This window comes from Microcebus murinus, chromosome 12 (assembly GCF_040939455.1).
Source record: "Microcebus murinus isolate Inina chromosome 12, M.murinus_Inina_mat1.0, whole genome shotgun sequence".
Taxonomy (NCBI): Eukaryota; Metazoa; Chordata; class Mammalia; order Primates; family Cheirogaleidae; genus Microcebus; species Microcebus murinus.
In genome coordinates this window covers 87505280-87518994 of record NC_134115.1, presented here as the reverse complement: position 1 = coordinate 87518994, position 13715 = coordinate 87505280, and the positions used below count along the sequence as shown (strand labels likewise).

Sequence of the window (13715 nt, the reverse complement as noted above, 5' to 3'; positions counted from 1 at the left end):
TTCAGTTTCCTTTTTTTAAATTTTTTATTTATTTATTTTTTTTGAGACAGAGTCTCACTTTGTCGCCCAGGCTAGAGTGAGTGCCGTGGCGTCAGCCTAGCTCACAGCAACCTCAATCTCCTGGGCTCAAGTGATCCTCCTGCCTTAGCCTTCCAAGTACCTGGGACTACAGGCATGAGCCACCATGCCCGGCTAATTTTTTCTGAATATATTTTTAGTTGGTCAATTAATTTCTTTTTATAGTAGAGACGGGAATCTTGCTCTCGCTCAGGCTGGTTTCGAACTCCTGACCTCAAGTAATCCGCCCACCTCCGGTTCCCAGAGTGCTAGGATTATAGGCATGAGCCACCACACCCAGCCCAGTTTCCTTTTTTTTTTTGGTTGAGACAGTCTTGCTATGTCACCCTCGATAGAGTGCAGTGGCATAATCATCGCTCACTACAACCTCAAACTACGGGGCTCAAGGGATCCTCCTGCCTCAGCCTCCTGAGTAGCTGGTACTACAGACGTACACCACTGTGCCCAGCTAATTTTTCTTTTTTAGTATAGACAGGGTCTTGCTCTTGCTCAGGTTGGTCTTGAACTCCTGACCATCTAAATTTTTCTATTTTTAGTCGTTTGGCTAATTTCTTTCTATTTTTAGTAGAAACAGGGTCTTGCTCTTGCTTAGGTTGGTCCTGAACTCCTGAGCTCAAACAATAAGCCCACCTCAGCCTCCCAGAGTACTAGGATTACAGGCATGAGCTACCGAGCCAGGCCTAAAGGAGATAGCTAGATGGGAAAGGAAGAAAAAGCAAGTAAGGTATGAGAGAAAAAGCCTGAGACTCTTTCTTAGGCTGAGGTAGCTGAATGGTATTTGTACTGCTATTCTCAGCACCAAATCAATCACCACTAGTATCTTTGCAGCAAAGGAATCAATGAGGTACAAACAAAGGTAGATTTAGAAAATTTCAGCAGCTAGTCTATAACATATATTCTCATTTCAGCAGAGAGAAGTAGGGAATGTTTATAAAGTTTAGGAATTAAAAATGTATTTACTTCCTATATCAAAGAGGAGGCAGGTTTTCTGCTAACAAAAGCTACACAAAGACCCCACAGAACTCACTCAAACACCAACACTTACCAGCTCTCTCAGAGCTGACCTTCCAAGAAGAATTGTCCACAGTTCTCTACTGCTCCTGCAAAATGAGAGAACAGAGGTGATTTTGCTCTTTTAAATTACATGAACTTGGAAGCTCTCTGAACCTTCACTGGTGCAGAGTGCTGCCCCCCAAAAAATAATAATAATAAGGCCAGGTGCGGTGGCTCACGCCTGTAATCCTAGCACTGTGGGAGGCCGAGGCAGGCAGATTGCTTGAGGTCAGTTAGAAACCAGCCTGAGCAAGAGCGAGACCCCGTCTCTACAATAAATAGAAAGAAATTAATCGGCCAACTAATATATATAGAAAAAAACACTAGCCAGTCAGGCATGGTGGCGCATGCCTGTAGTCCCAGGTACTTGGGAGGCTGAGGCAGGAAGATCACTTGAGCCCAGGTGTTTGAAGTTGCTGTGAGCTAGGCTGACACCACAGCACTCACTGTAGCCTGGGCAACAAAGCAAGACTCTGTCTCAAAAAATAATAATAATAAATTACATGAACTTGACAAAGCTGCCTCATAGCTATTTTACCTCCTCTATAAAAGCAAAACAAAAACAAACTCGACATACAAAAAAGCTCATTGTAAAACTCAAAATTTTAACAATTAATTAAAATTTGGGAAAGTAATCCTATTACAGTATTCTTAGACGTTTGATGTTTAAAATAAAAATTAAGCAACTAAAATATGGCCAAGTGCAGTGGCTCACACCTGTAATTCTAGCACGCTGGGAGGCCCCAGTGGGAGAATCACTTGAGGTCAGGAGTTCAAGACCAGCCTGAACTATAGCAAGACCCCATCTCTACCAAAAGTTGAAAAAATTATTTCTAGGAAAGAAACTCAAAAGGTAAAAGAAAGAGAAAACGTTAGCCAGCATAGTGTCACCCACCTGTAGCCCTCGCTACTCAGGAAGCTGAGGCAGGATGATCACTTGAGCCCAGGAGTTTGAGGATGCAGTGAGCTATAATGATGCCACTGCATTCTAGCCAGGGTAACAGAGTCAGACTCTGTCTCAAAAAAAAAAGAAACTAGGCCGGGCGCGGTGGCTCACGCCTGTAATCCTAGCACTCTGGGAGGCCAAGGCGGGTGGATCGTTTGAGCTCAGGAGTCTGAAAGCAGCCTGAGCAATAGCAAGACCCCGTCTCTACTAAAAAATAGAAAGAGGACAGGCGCGGTGGCTCACGCCTGTAATCCTAGCACTTTGGGAGGCCGAGGCGGACGGATTGCTCAAGGTCAGGAGTTCGAAACCAGCCTGAGCGAGACCCCGTCTCTACCAAAAATAGAAATAAATTAATTGACCAACTAAAAATATATATAGAAAAAATTAGCCGGGCATGGTGGCGCATGCCTGTAGTCCCAGCTACTTGGGAGGCTGAGGCAGTAGGATCGCTGAGCCCCGGAGATTGAGGTTGCTGTGAGCCAGGCTGACGCCACGGCACTCACTCTAGCCTGGGCAACAAAGTGAGACTCTGTCTCAAAAAAAAAAAAAAAATAGAAAGAAATTAATTGGACAGCTAAAAATATATAGAAAAAATTAGCCGGGCATGGTGGCACATGCCTGTAGTCCCAGCTACTCGGGAGGCTGAGGCAGGATTGCTTGAGCCCAGAAGTCTGAGGTTGCTGTGAGCTAGGCTGACGCCATGGCACTCACTCTAGCCTGGGCAACAAAGCGAGACTCTGTCTCAAAAAAAATAAATAAATAAATTAAAATTCTCATTGACAAATAAGTTAATCAACTTGATTTAATCATTTTGCAATGTACACATATATCAAAGCATCATGTTGTACATGCTAAGTACATACAATTTTTATTTGTCCTTAATAAAGCTGGGAGGAAAATAAAAAGAAATAAAAAATAATAAAAGGATCACTCTACATTTGAAGAAAAAAATCTTATTAACAAAACTATGTTATCTAATGGTCTTTTTGTTATAAGGTGTTGAAATTAAGTTTTTTATATTAAAAACAGCCAATTGGCCGGGCGCGGTGGCTCACGCCTGTAATCCTAGCACTCTAGGAGGCTGAGGTGGGCGGATTGCTCAAGGTCAGGAGTTCGAAACCAGCCTGAGCAAGAGCGAGACCCCCGTCTCTACTATAAATAGAAAGAAATTAATTGGCCAATTAATATATATATAGAAAAAATGAGCCGGGCCTGGTGGCGCATGCCTGTAGTCCCAGCTACTCGGGAGGCTGAGGCAGAAGGATCGCTTGAGCCCAGGAGTTGGAGGTTGCTGTGAGCTAGGCTGAAGCCACAGCCTGGGCAACAAAGTGAGACTCTGTCTCTAAATAAATAAATAAATACATACATACATACATACATACATACATACATACATACAGCCAATATTTATTGAGCAGTTATATGTCAGGCACCATACTCTGTAGTTTAACAATTTGTCTTATTAAACTTTAATATCTTACTTGGGAGACAGAAACAGTTGTTATCCTCTTTATCTCATCAAGAAACTGAGGTGTCAGAGCGGTTTAGTAACTCTTCTAAGGTCACAAAGATAACATCTAAGGTCCAAAGATAATATCTAACGCAGCCAGAGTTTGAACCCAGGTCTGCATTGACTCCAGAGCTTACTTAACCATTACATTACACTGCCTCAAGTTGCACACAAGAATTCATCCTGCAAGTAAGCAAAGGTGTCCACTGAGGTGAAGCTTTATGTTCTACAATGGCAGACCATATCCTTAACACAGGGACTGGAACACAAGAGGGGCTCAAAATACATGGTGAATGAATAAATATCAAAAGAGAATGACATGAGTGCCTTTTAGACCTGCAATCTAATTAGAACATAAAAATCAGAAAAAAACAAGTAATATATGCAGCAGTGTCAAGAGAAGGCAGAATAAAGGAGAAAATATAGTTTAGTGGGAAGAGAATTCTTATGGAAATGTGTAATTGGATCCTCAATTACTACACATCAACAGTTCTAGGAATAATGAGGATACAAATAAATCTAAGATCTTCATGATGCTCATAAGCTTAGTGTTGGGAATGACAAAGGACATTAAAGACATACTATACAATCATCAAAAAGGAAAAAGTACTAAAGGGCAGCATCCTAACAATTGCAGACTACAGAGGAACATAACCATATAGAACAGAAAGAGTCAGAGAACAGAGAGAGATCACAGGGAACTAGCCAGGGATGGAAGAAAGACTTCACCTCAAACTGGAACCTGAAGGTTTGAGAAGGTGATTCTCAAAAGATACACAGATATGGCTAGAACAATGATATATCCAATCTAAACCCTAGGGAAATATCTTCTATATCTATTTTCAAGAAACAAGGCCGGAGGCCGGGCGCTGTGGCTCACGCCTGTAATCCTAGCTCTTGGGAGGCCGAGGCGGGCGGATTGCTCAAGGTCAGGAGTTCAAAACCAGCCTGAGCAAGAGCGAGACCCCGTCTCTACTATAAATAGAAAGAAATTAATTGGCCAACTGATATATATATAAAAAAATTAGCCGGGCATGGTGGCGCATGCCTGTAGTCCCAGCTACCCGGGAGGCTGAGGCAGAAGGATCACTCGAGCCCAGGAGTTTGAGGTTGCTGTGAGCTAGGACGCCACGGCACTCACTCTAGCCTGGGCAACAAAGCGAGACTCTGTCTCAAAAAAAAAAAAAAAAAAAAAAAGAAACAAGGCCGGGCACGGTGGCTCACGCCTGTAATCCTAGCACTGAGGGAGGCCAAGGAGGCCAGATCATTTGAGCTCAGGAGTTCAAGACTAGCCTGAGCAAGAGTGAGACCCCATCTCTACTAAAAATAGAAATTAATTGGCCAACTAAAAGTATATATAAAAAAATTAGCTGGGCATGGTGGCGCATGCCTGTAGTCCCAGCTACTCAGGAGGCTGAGGCAGGAGGATTGCCTGAGCCCAGGAGTTTGAGGTTGCTGTGAACTAGGCTGATGCCATGACATTCTAGCCCAGGGAACAAAGTGAGACTCTGTCTCAAAAAAAAAGAAACTAAATATATGCTATAGTGTCTATCATTTATTTGCACAATAAATAAATCTGAGCTAAGTATTTGGGAGAGAAACTAAGGCACATAAATTAAATAACTTGCCTCGAAGGTAAAGTTTTAAAAATGTATTGACTTCCAGTCTCATGTTCTAGCAGACAACATGGAACATCATTTCTAAAAAACCTGAAGTTAATGGACATTAGAAATTATCTTCCTTAGAGAGATTCACCTGGAGATTCATTAGGAAACCTTTGGCTAAAAGCTACTGGAAGGTTAGGAATAACAGTTTCTACAACTGAGTCCTTTTGGTAGAAAGCTGAGACACACAGTCTGACACAGTGGTTCACACCTGCAATCCCAGCACTTTGGGAGGTCAAAGTCGGGGGATTGCTTGAAGCCAGGAGTTCAAGACCAGGCTGGGCAACACACCAAGACCCAATCTCTACAAAAAATACAAAAATTAGCAATGCATGGTGGCCTGCGCCTGTGGTCCCAGCTACTCAGGCAGCTGAGGTGGGAGGATTGCTTGAGCCCAGGCATTTGAAATTTGAGATTTGAGATTGCAGTGAGCCATGATCACACCACTGCACTCCAACCTGGGCAACAGTGGGAGACCCTGTTTCCTTTAAAAAAAAAAAAAAAAGGAAAGAAAGCTGAGACACAAACACATTAACTGAAGAACACAAGAGATACCCAAAATGCCAATATTCAAACTGACTTTCTACTAAATCCTGAGTGACCATCCCAAACCTAAGTGATTTAAGAGTATTATTCCATTTCTGACTAGTGCCAACTATTATTAACATACACAATGAACTTCCTACAAGAATACCAAACATGGGCGGGCGCAGTGGCTCACGCCTGTAACCCTAGCACTCTGGGAGGCCGAGGCAGGCGGATTGCTGGAGGTCAGGAGTTCGAAACCAGCCTGAGCAAGAGCGAGACCCCCGTCTCTACTATAAATAGAAAGAAATTAATTGGCCAACTAATATATATAGAAAAAATTAGCCGGGCATGGTAGCACATGCCTGTAGTCCCAGCTACTTGGGAGGCTGAGGCAGGAGGATTGCCTGAGCCCATCTCTACTATAAATAGAAAGAAATTAATTGGCCAACTAATATATATACAAAAAATTAGCCGGGCATGGTGGTGAATGCCTATAGTCCCAGCTACTTGGGAGGCTGAGGCAGGAGGATTGCTTGAGCCAGGAGTTTGAGGTTGCTGTGAGCTAGGCTGACGCCATGGCACTCACTCTAGCCTGGGCAACAAAGCGAGACTCTGTCTCAAAAAAAAAAAAAAGAACACCAAACATTACAGCCATCTCAATATCCCTCTGAAAAGGGTTATCGTTTGGAGAAACTGAGGCTCAAAATGATAAGACCACCTGTCTGAGGTCAACTGGAAATCAACAAGCACCAGGAATAGAATTTAAATTGTCTCTTAGTCCAGATCTCTAAGCATTTCAAACAGAAGACTGTAGCTCGGTATAATCTCAACCATTATGGAGCATGCTTTCCAACAATAAAATACAGATCACTCTCCTAACACAGACCATGAGCAGAACAATGCCTAGAAATCATAGTGTCAGTTTAATTCCATCTTTAGGGATGAGTCTGGTAGGTTCACCACCACGATCAAAGCATGCCAGAGAACCAATGCTTTTCTTCTCTTGATCTCTTTCATTAAAGAATAAGCTCTTTATCCGCAGGAGCCGAACTTCACCCAAGTTCCACAATTACTATAAAATAGGCCTGAGAAAAGGAAGGCACAGTAATGACAACTCCGCCAGAAATAAGAGCTGGCACGAAATACCAGCGGAGGAAAAAGCAAACTGATTCTCAGAAGGTTCAAACCTTGTCCAGTGGAAACTTCAAAGAAGTCTCACTTCCAGCTGAGAGGTGAAGGAATAGAGGAAAGGCAGTATGTGTAAAAAATATCTACTGAGAGAACCTATCACATGCTCTTCTGGGTGTTGAGAATACAGCGGAGAACATACAAAGAAAGTGGGGAAAACACTGCTGGAACAAGAAACAAGCGACAGGGATGTTTAATTTTAGGAGGGAGGATGGTGGCAAGAACGAAGAGCTTCAAGCTGCAATGTGGAAGATGGAGGTGTGGTGGTAATGTTATAGTGTCAGAGTCACCCAGACCTCGGTTTGAATCCTCACTTTATTGCTTGGCTACCTCTGAGTTGACTTCTGAGTCATCTGCAAAATAGAAGACACCTCCTGGAGTTGTGAGAATTGAATGAGACAGCGCATAAGAAGCACTTCGCCAGGGTCTGGCGCCAGTAAGCAAGCACTCTATGAGAGAAAACTGTACCTTTCATGTTTAATAGTTCCATCTTCCTGTCCCTAAAGCCTAGTATTCCCTAAAGCCTGGCATCTCTTGGAGGATTTGGGCATGTCGGCCGACTGATTCAATTCATTAAAAAAAATGAACAGAAGAGCGGAAACGGAGGGCAGAAACTGCAGAGTGGCTCAGCCCAACATGAAACAACTCCTAACAAGAGCAAATGGGGATAACCAGGGGATCCCGCAAGGCACACCCGACGCCAGGGCAGGACACCAGGGCCCTACAGTGGGGACGGAGGTGGAGGGTCCTCCTGGCGACCGCCAAGGGCCCCGTCGCGCCTCCAGGGCGCGTCACGGCCGGACGAGGAAGCGCGGGTGGGGCGCCAAAGAACGGGCCGGTGAGGAGGAGAGGAAGGAAAAGGTACTTGGGTGAGGAGACCCGAGGCCCAGCGCGGAGGGAAGGAGTGAGGAGCCGGCCCCCTCCTGGAGAAATCTCTTCAGATCCCCGCGAGCGGGGACCGTTTGGATGTAACCGCCTCCCTTTTCGGCGCCCGTCCACCCAGCCGAGGTTCGCCCGGTCACTGCCGCCACATCCCGGCTCCAATTCCCGCCCTGCTTCCGCTCGGCTTCCACCCCGCGCCTCACAACCATGCCGTCCACTCGGGCCGCACCGCACCGCACCGCACCTCACACACGGCCCGCCGGCGTCCGCCGCCATCTTCGCGCGCGCGCTCCAGCCCCGCCCCCAGACGCGAAGCCCACGTGACCGCCCTCCCCGGACCCGCAGGGGAACCAGGGGTCTGTCACGTGACAGTGGTGCGGGGCGGTGCCAAGATGGCGACGCCCGATGAGGTGAGGATCCGGCAGCACGGGTGGCTGAGACTGTGAGACCGGCGACGGAGTGGCGACTTCTAAGCTGTAGGTTGGAGGCTGTGGAGGGTGGCTGAACGCCATCTCCCAGGCTAGCGAGTGACCTGCAGTGGAGTTCCCTCCTTGCAGCTGGAGAACGGAGGGAGAAGGTTGCTGTCTGGGTGAAGGTGCCGCCCTCAGCTTGGCGGTGCTGAGGGGCCCAAAGTCCAAGGGCTCCCTAGGTACCCCGGCTTCACCGGAGCCCCACATTTAGAGACATGACCCGAGGGTACTCACCCCCGGCCCCCACCCCAACCGGGACACCGCTGAGTGGGTCGGTGCTGGCAGAGGCGGCAGTGGTGTTTGTAGTGGTGCTGAGCATCCATGCAGCCGTGTGGGACCGATACTCGTGGTGCGCCGTGGCCCTCGCAGTACAGGCCTTCTACGTCCAATACAAGTGGGACCGGCTACTACAACAGGGAAGCGCCGTCTTCCAGTTTCGAATGTCTGCAAACAGCGGTCTACTGCCCGCCTCTATGGTCATGCCTCTGCTTGGACTAGTCATGAAGGAGCGCTGCCAAGTTGCAGGGAATCCGTTCTTCGAGCGTTTTGGCATTGTGGTGGCAGCCACTGGGATGGCAGTGGCCCTCTTCTCATCAGTGTTAGCGCTGGGCATCACTCGCCCGGTGCCAACCAACACTTGTGTCATCTCAGGTTTGGCCGGAGGTGTTATCATTTATATCATGAAACACTCCTTGAGCGTGGGAGAAGTGATTGAGGTCTTGGAAGTCCTCCTAATCTTTGTTTATCTCAACATGATCCTGCTATACCTGCTGCCCCGCTGCTTCACTCCTGGTGAGGCGCTGCTAGTATTGGGTGGCATTAGCTTTGTCCTCAACCAGCTCATCAAGCGCTCTCTGACAGTAGTAGAAAGCCAGGGGGACCCAGTGGACTTCTTCCTACTGGTGGTTGTGGTAGGGATGGTGCTCATGGGCATCTTCTTCAGCACCCTCTTTGTCTTCATGGACTCAGGCACCTGGGCCTCCTCCATCTTCTTCCACCTCATGACTTGTGTACTGGGCCTTGGCGTGGTCCTGCCCTGGCTGCACCGGCTCATCCGCAGGAACCCCCTGCTTTGGCTTCTTCAATTCCTCTTCCAGACAGACACCCGCATCTACCTCCTAGCCTATTGGTCTCTGCTGGCCACCTTTGCCTGCCTGGTGGTGCTCTACCAGAATGCCAAGCGGTCATCTTCGGAGTCCAAGAAGCACCAGGCCCCCACTATTGCCCGAAAGTATTTCCATTTCATTGTTGTAGCCACCTACGTCCCAGGTATCATCTTTGACCGGCCACTGCTCTATGTGGCTGCCACTGTATGTCTAGCAGTCTTCATCTTCCTGGAGTATGTGCGCTACTTCCGCATCAAGCCCCTGGGTCACACTCTGCGGAGCCTCCTGTCCCTCTTCCTGGATGAACGAGATAGCGGACCACTCATTCTGACACACATCTACCTGCTCCTGGGCATGTCTCTTCCCATTTGGTTGGTTCCTAGACCCTGCACACAGAAGGGTAGCCTCGGAGGAGCCAGGGCCCTAGTCCCCTATGCTGGTGTCCTGGCCGTGGGTGTGGGTGATACTGTGGCCTCCATCTTTGGCAGCACCATGGGGGAGATCCACTGGCCTGGAACCAAAAAGACTTTTGAGGGGACCATGACGTCTATATTTGCACAGATAATTTCTGTAGCGTTAATCTTAATCTTTGACAGTGGAGTGGACCTAAACTACAGTTACGCTTGGATTTTGGGGTCCATCAGCACTGTGTCCCTTCTAGAAGCGTACACGACACAGATAGACAATCTCCTTTTGCCTCTCTACCTCCTGATATTGCTGATGGCCTAGCTGTTGAACAGCAGCAGTGATGGAAGAAGCAGGAACATGGGACATGGGGAGGATGAATGGTCCTCACAGCAGCAAGCCACTTGGGCATGAAGAGCCAAGCGATAAAAAACAGATTTGATTTTTCATTTGATTCAGATTTAAAATAAAAAAGCAAAGCTCTTCTGGTTCTTGTTGTGCTGATATTTAAAAAAGAGAAAAAGCTTAAAGGATAGTACAGCTCAACTCAAGTTTGCTGTAGGCCCCCTTTTCTCACCTTGCAATCTCAGATGGGGCCGCAGTGGACATTGGAAACACTAAAGCATAACGGTTAATGCTTTAGTTTTTGGTGTCAAATTAATCGGGTCAGAATCCTTGACTGCACAACTTCTTACCTGGGTGACCTTGGATGAGTCACTTAACGAGTCTGAGCCTCAATTTTCCTGTCTGCAAAATAGAAATGACAGCCTTGTGGGGTGTTGTGAGAGTCCAGTGGGGGTGGTGTGTGAAGTGTCCAGCCTAGGGCCTGCCATGATAAGCAGTCAGTAAGGGAAAGTGTCATTGTTACCCAAGACCAGTCCTCATCTTAGCAAAAGCCCAAGTGAACCAAGGGGTTGTTTTTGTTTTTTTTTTTTTTTTGAGACAGAGTCTTGCTTTGTTGCCCAGGCTAGAGTGAGTGCCGTGGCGTCAGCCTAGCTCACAGCAACCTCAAACTCCTGGCTCAAGCAATCCTCCTGCCTCAGCCTCCCAAGTAGCTGGGACTATAGGCATTCACCACCATGCCCGGCTAATTTTTTGTATATATATTAGTTGGCCAATTAATTTCTTTCTATTTATAGTAGAGACGGGGTCTCGCTCTTGCTCAGGCTGGTTTCGAACTCCTGACCTCGAGCAATCCGCCCGCCTCGGCCTCCCAGAGAGCTAGGATTACAGGCGTGAGCCACCGCGCCCAGCCGAACCAAGGGGTTTTATGGTTTATACTTGGAAACCAGAGTGACCTTTACTCTCCTGGCTTTACTTGGGGGTGGAGAACGTAAGGAGTAGCGTGCATGTGGTTTCTCTCATTTGGGCTAGGAAGAGCTGAAGGGAGAGGTGGGGTCAGCTTTTTGCATGTGTGGAAGGCATGGTGAAGAGGATCAGATACTGGGCTGACGTCCTGTTTCAGCCAACCCCACTGCTGCCTGTGCTGCCTGGCGAGTGGTGCTGATAGAGAAGAATGGACTGAACAGCACTGGGTCCTTGTCAAAGGGTCCCTCCTGACCCTTTCACATTCCGGGCCTATCTAAGCCAGTGTTTGTCTCTTCCTGTGGCCTAGGAAGGATCCACAGGAGTTGGGGGAAATTTCCTGGGAGTTCAGAATGGCTCTACTCGGGCCTGTGCTCTAGCCTTGCTCTCTAGGAGGACAGGCTCTGGGTCTGCCTGGTTCCCCACCACATCCCTGAAGGCTAGCACAGAGCCTGGCATGGACCAGGGTCTCAGTAGACATTCACTGAATGGACGAACATGTCCCATCGCTGAGAACATAGCACAGCAGGATTCCTGAGGCTGGACAGTGTTCTCCTGCTTCTTCCCGGCCTGGCAGGGAGGGGCATACTAGGAAGAGGTAAGAATTTTTTTGAGACAGGGTCTTTCTCTGTCTCTTGGTCTAGAGTGCAGTGGCCTCATCATAGCTCACTATAACCTCAAACTCCTGGGTTCAAGTGAACCTCCTGCTTCAGCCTCCCTAGTAGCTGGGACTGCAGGCACGTACCACTAGGCCCAACTAACTTTTCTGTTTTTTATGGAGATGGGGTCTCACTCTTGCTCAGGTTGGTCTCGAACTCTTGGCCTCAAGCGATCCTCCTGCCTCAGCCTCCTAAAGGGCTGGGATCACAGGTGTGATCCACCGTGCCTGGACAGAGGTGAGAACTTTGACCCATCAAGGCAGTATCCAGGAGCAGAGCTCTAGAGAGTCAGAATCACTGCCAAGTCTTTTCCCTGAGAGAAGAGTATCGAGACATTCATTTTGGGCTCAGTAGAAACCTGTTCTCTCACAGTTCCTTGTACTGTTTGCCAAAGGAAGTGGCAAATTGTTGGTGAAGGAGCACCATCTTTGCCCCACTGACTCCCTGGGTGGCCTTGGGAAAGGGCTTTATCCTCTGGGCCTTGGTTTGTCCATGTATACGGTAGTAGGGGGATGGACTAAAACAGGGTCACAAACTCAAATGGCTGCCAAGGCCAGGCAGGTGTCACAATGAGGACAGGAGACCATGGCCTCTAAGGAGGCAGCTCTAGCCAGTAGCCACCATGCTGGAGTGCAGGCCCAGTGTGACAATTGGGCACTTGTTCAAGGAAGCTTAGAAACCTGGATTGCTATGTGAAATCTCCCAAGTTTTAAAAAGGTTTTATACCTTGGCTATCTGTGTGGTAAGAAAAAAAAAAAAAAGGTTTTGGTTTTTTTTTTTTTTAAGTTTCTTCTGGGATGCTAGAGTACAGTTCATTTCTCCATCAGCCAGGAAGGACGTGTTGAGGTTGGCATACCCATCAAAGTCAGTAACTGCCATGACTTCCAACACTTTGATGAAACCTCAGATGTGTGGCCTCTTGGCCAGGCATCTGCAGTTTCATATTGTCGGAGCATTCATTATATCCAACGTGAATGTCGGTTGCAGCTTTGTATAAGTTTGCTGTGGCTGAACCAAGAAAGAAGGCATATGCAGATTTCTACACGCCTTATGGTTCTATGAAAGATTTTGAGATGGGGAAGGCTGGCACCTTTCAGAGTGCGAAGTGATTTTGGAAGATAAAAGAGTTTCTTTGGGTTGATTTACATAGATGTTTGTCATTGCCCTGTGTTCCTGAGCTATGAATATGTGGGCTAAGGAATACTTTCTCTTGATAAATAATTAACAAATACTGTGGGGGAAAAAGTTTTTTCTGGCTGAGTGTGATAGCCTGTAATCCCAGCACTTTGGGAGGCTGAGGTGGGAGGATCACTTGAGTAAGGGAGTTAGAGACCAGCCTGAGCAACAGTGAGACACTATCTCTACAAAAAATAAGAAAAATTAGCCAGTGTGGTGGTACACGCCTGTAGTCCAGCTACTCAGGAAGCCGAGGCAGAAGGATCTCCAGCAGTTTGATGCTGCGGTGAGCTATGATTTTTGTCACTGCACTCCAGCCTGGGTGACAGAGAGAGACCTTGTCTATTAAAAAAAAAAAAAAAGGTTTCTCTTAAGTGTTGAAGCCCAGACAAAGCACATCTGCAGTCTGGGATCAGCCAGCAGCCCTCAGTTTACAGCATATGGACCAGCCCCCAGCTAAGTGAGTATTGGACTTGGTAGTTTTTCAGAAAGGTCTGGGTGCCTGCCAAGCATGCTCAAGGGGCCCCTTTATTGTACAAATGGGGAAATGGGCCCAGAGAGAGGAAAGGGTTGGCCTGAGACCAGGGAGCGAGCTGGTCACAGCCAGGGCCAGAACCTGAGACTATGGATTCTTAGCCTTGGGCTTCTTTCGTTAGGATCACGGGCTCTGGATCAGGCTTGCCCGGCTGAACTGTCAAGCAGCTGTGTGACCGGGGCAGGCCTTTTGCCCCTCCTTGGCCGTAAA

At 47.6% G+C, this 13715-nt stretch overlaps 2 protein-coding genes across 3 annotated transcripts in view; one reads left to right on the top strand and one right to left on the bottom strand.

Annotated features, from left to right (window-relative positions):
- Positions 1–8147, bottom strand: part of NUP188 (nucleoporin 188) — a 51233-nt gene extending 43086 nt beyond the window's left edge. The window contains exons 1-2 of one of the 2 annotated variants that reach the window (XM_076009113.1): positions 8094–8147; positions 1124–1178 (exon numbers count right to left, since the gene is read on the bottom strand). In XM_076009113.1, the coding sequence (XP_075865228.1) occupies positions 1124–1178; positions 8094–8125 (87 nt within the window). In that variant the 5' untranslated portion in view covers positions 8126–8147. The remainder of the gene's footprint in view (positions 1–1123; positions 1179–8093) is intronic. The other variant, XM_076009112.1, reaches the window with a different exon arrangement.
- Positions 8148–8217: 70 nt separating this feature from the next.
- Positions 8218–10320, top strand: DOLK (dolichol kinase). Its single transcript, XM_012772177.2, has one exon. The coding sequence runs from the start codon at positions 8535–8537 to the stop codon at positions 10152–10154; it is 1620 nt and encodes a 539-aa protein (XP_012627631.1). The 5' UTR covers positions 8218–8534; the 3' UTR covers positions 10155–10320.
- Positions 10321–13715: the final 3395 nt, after the last annotated feature.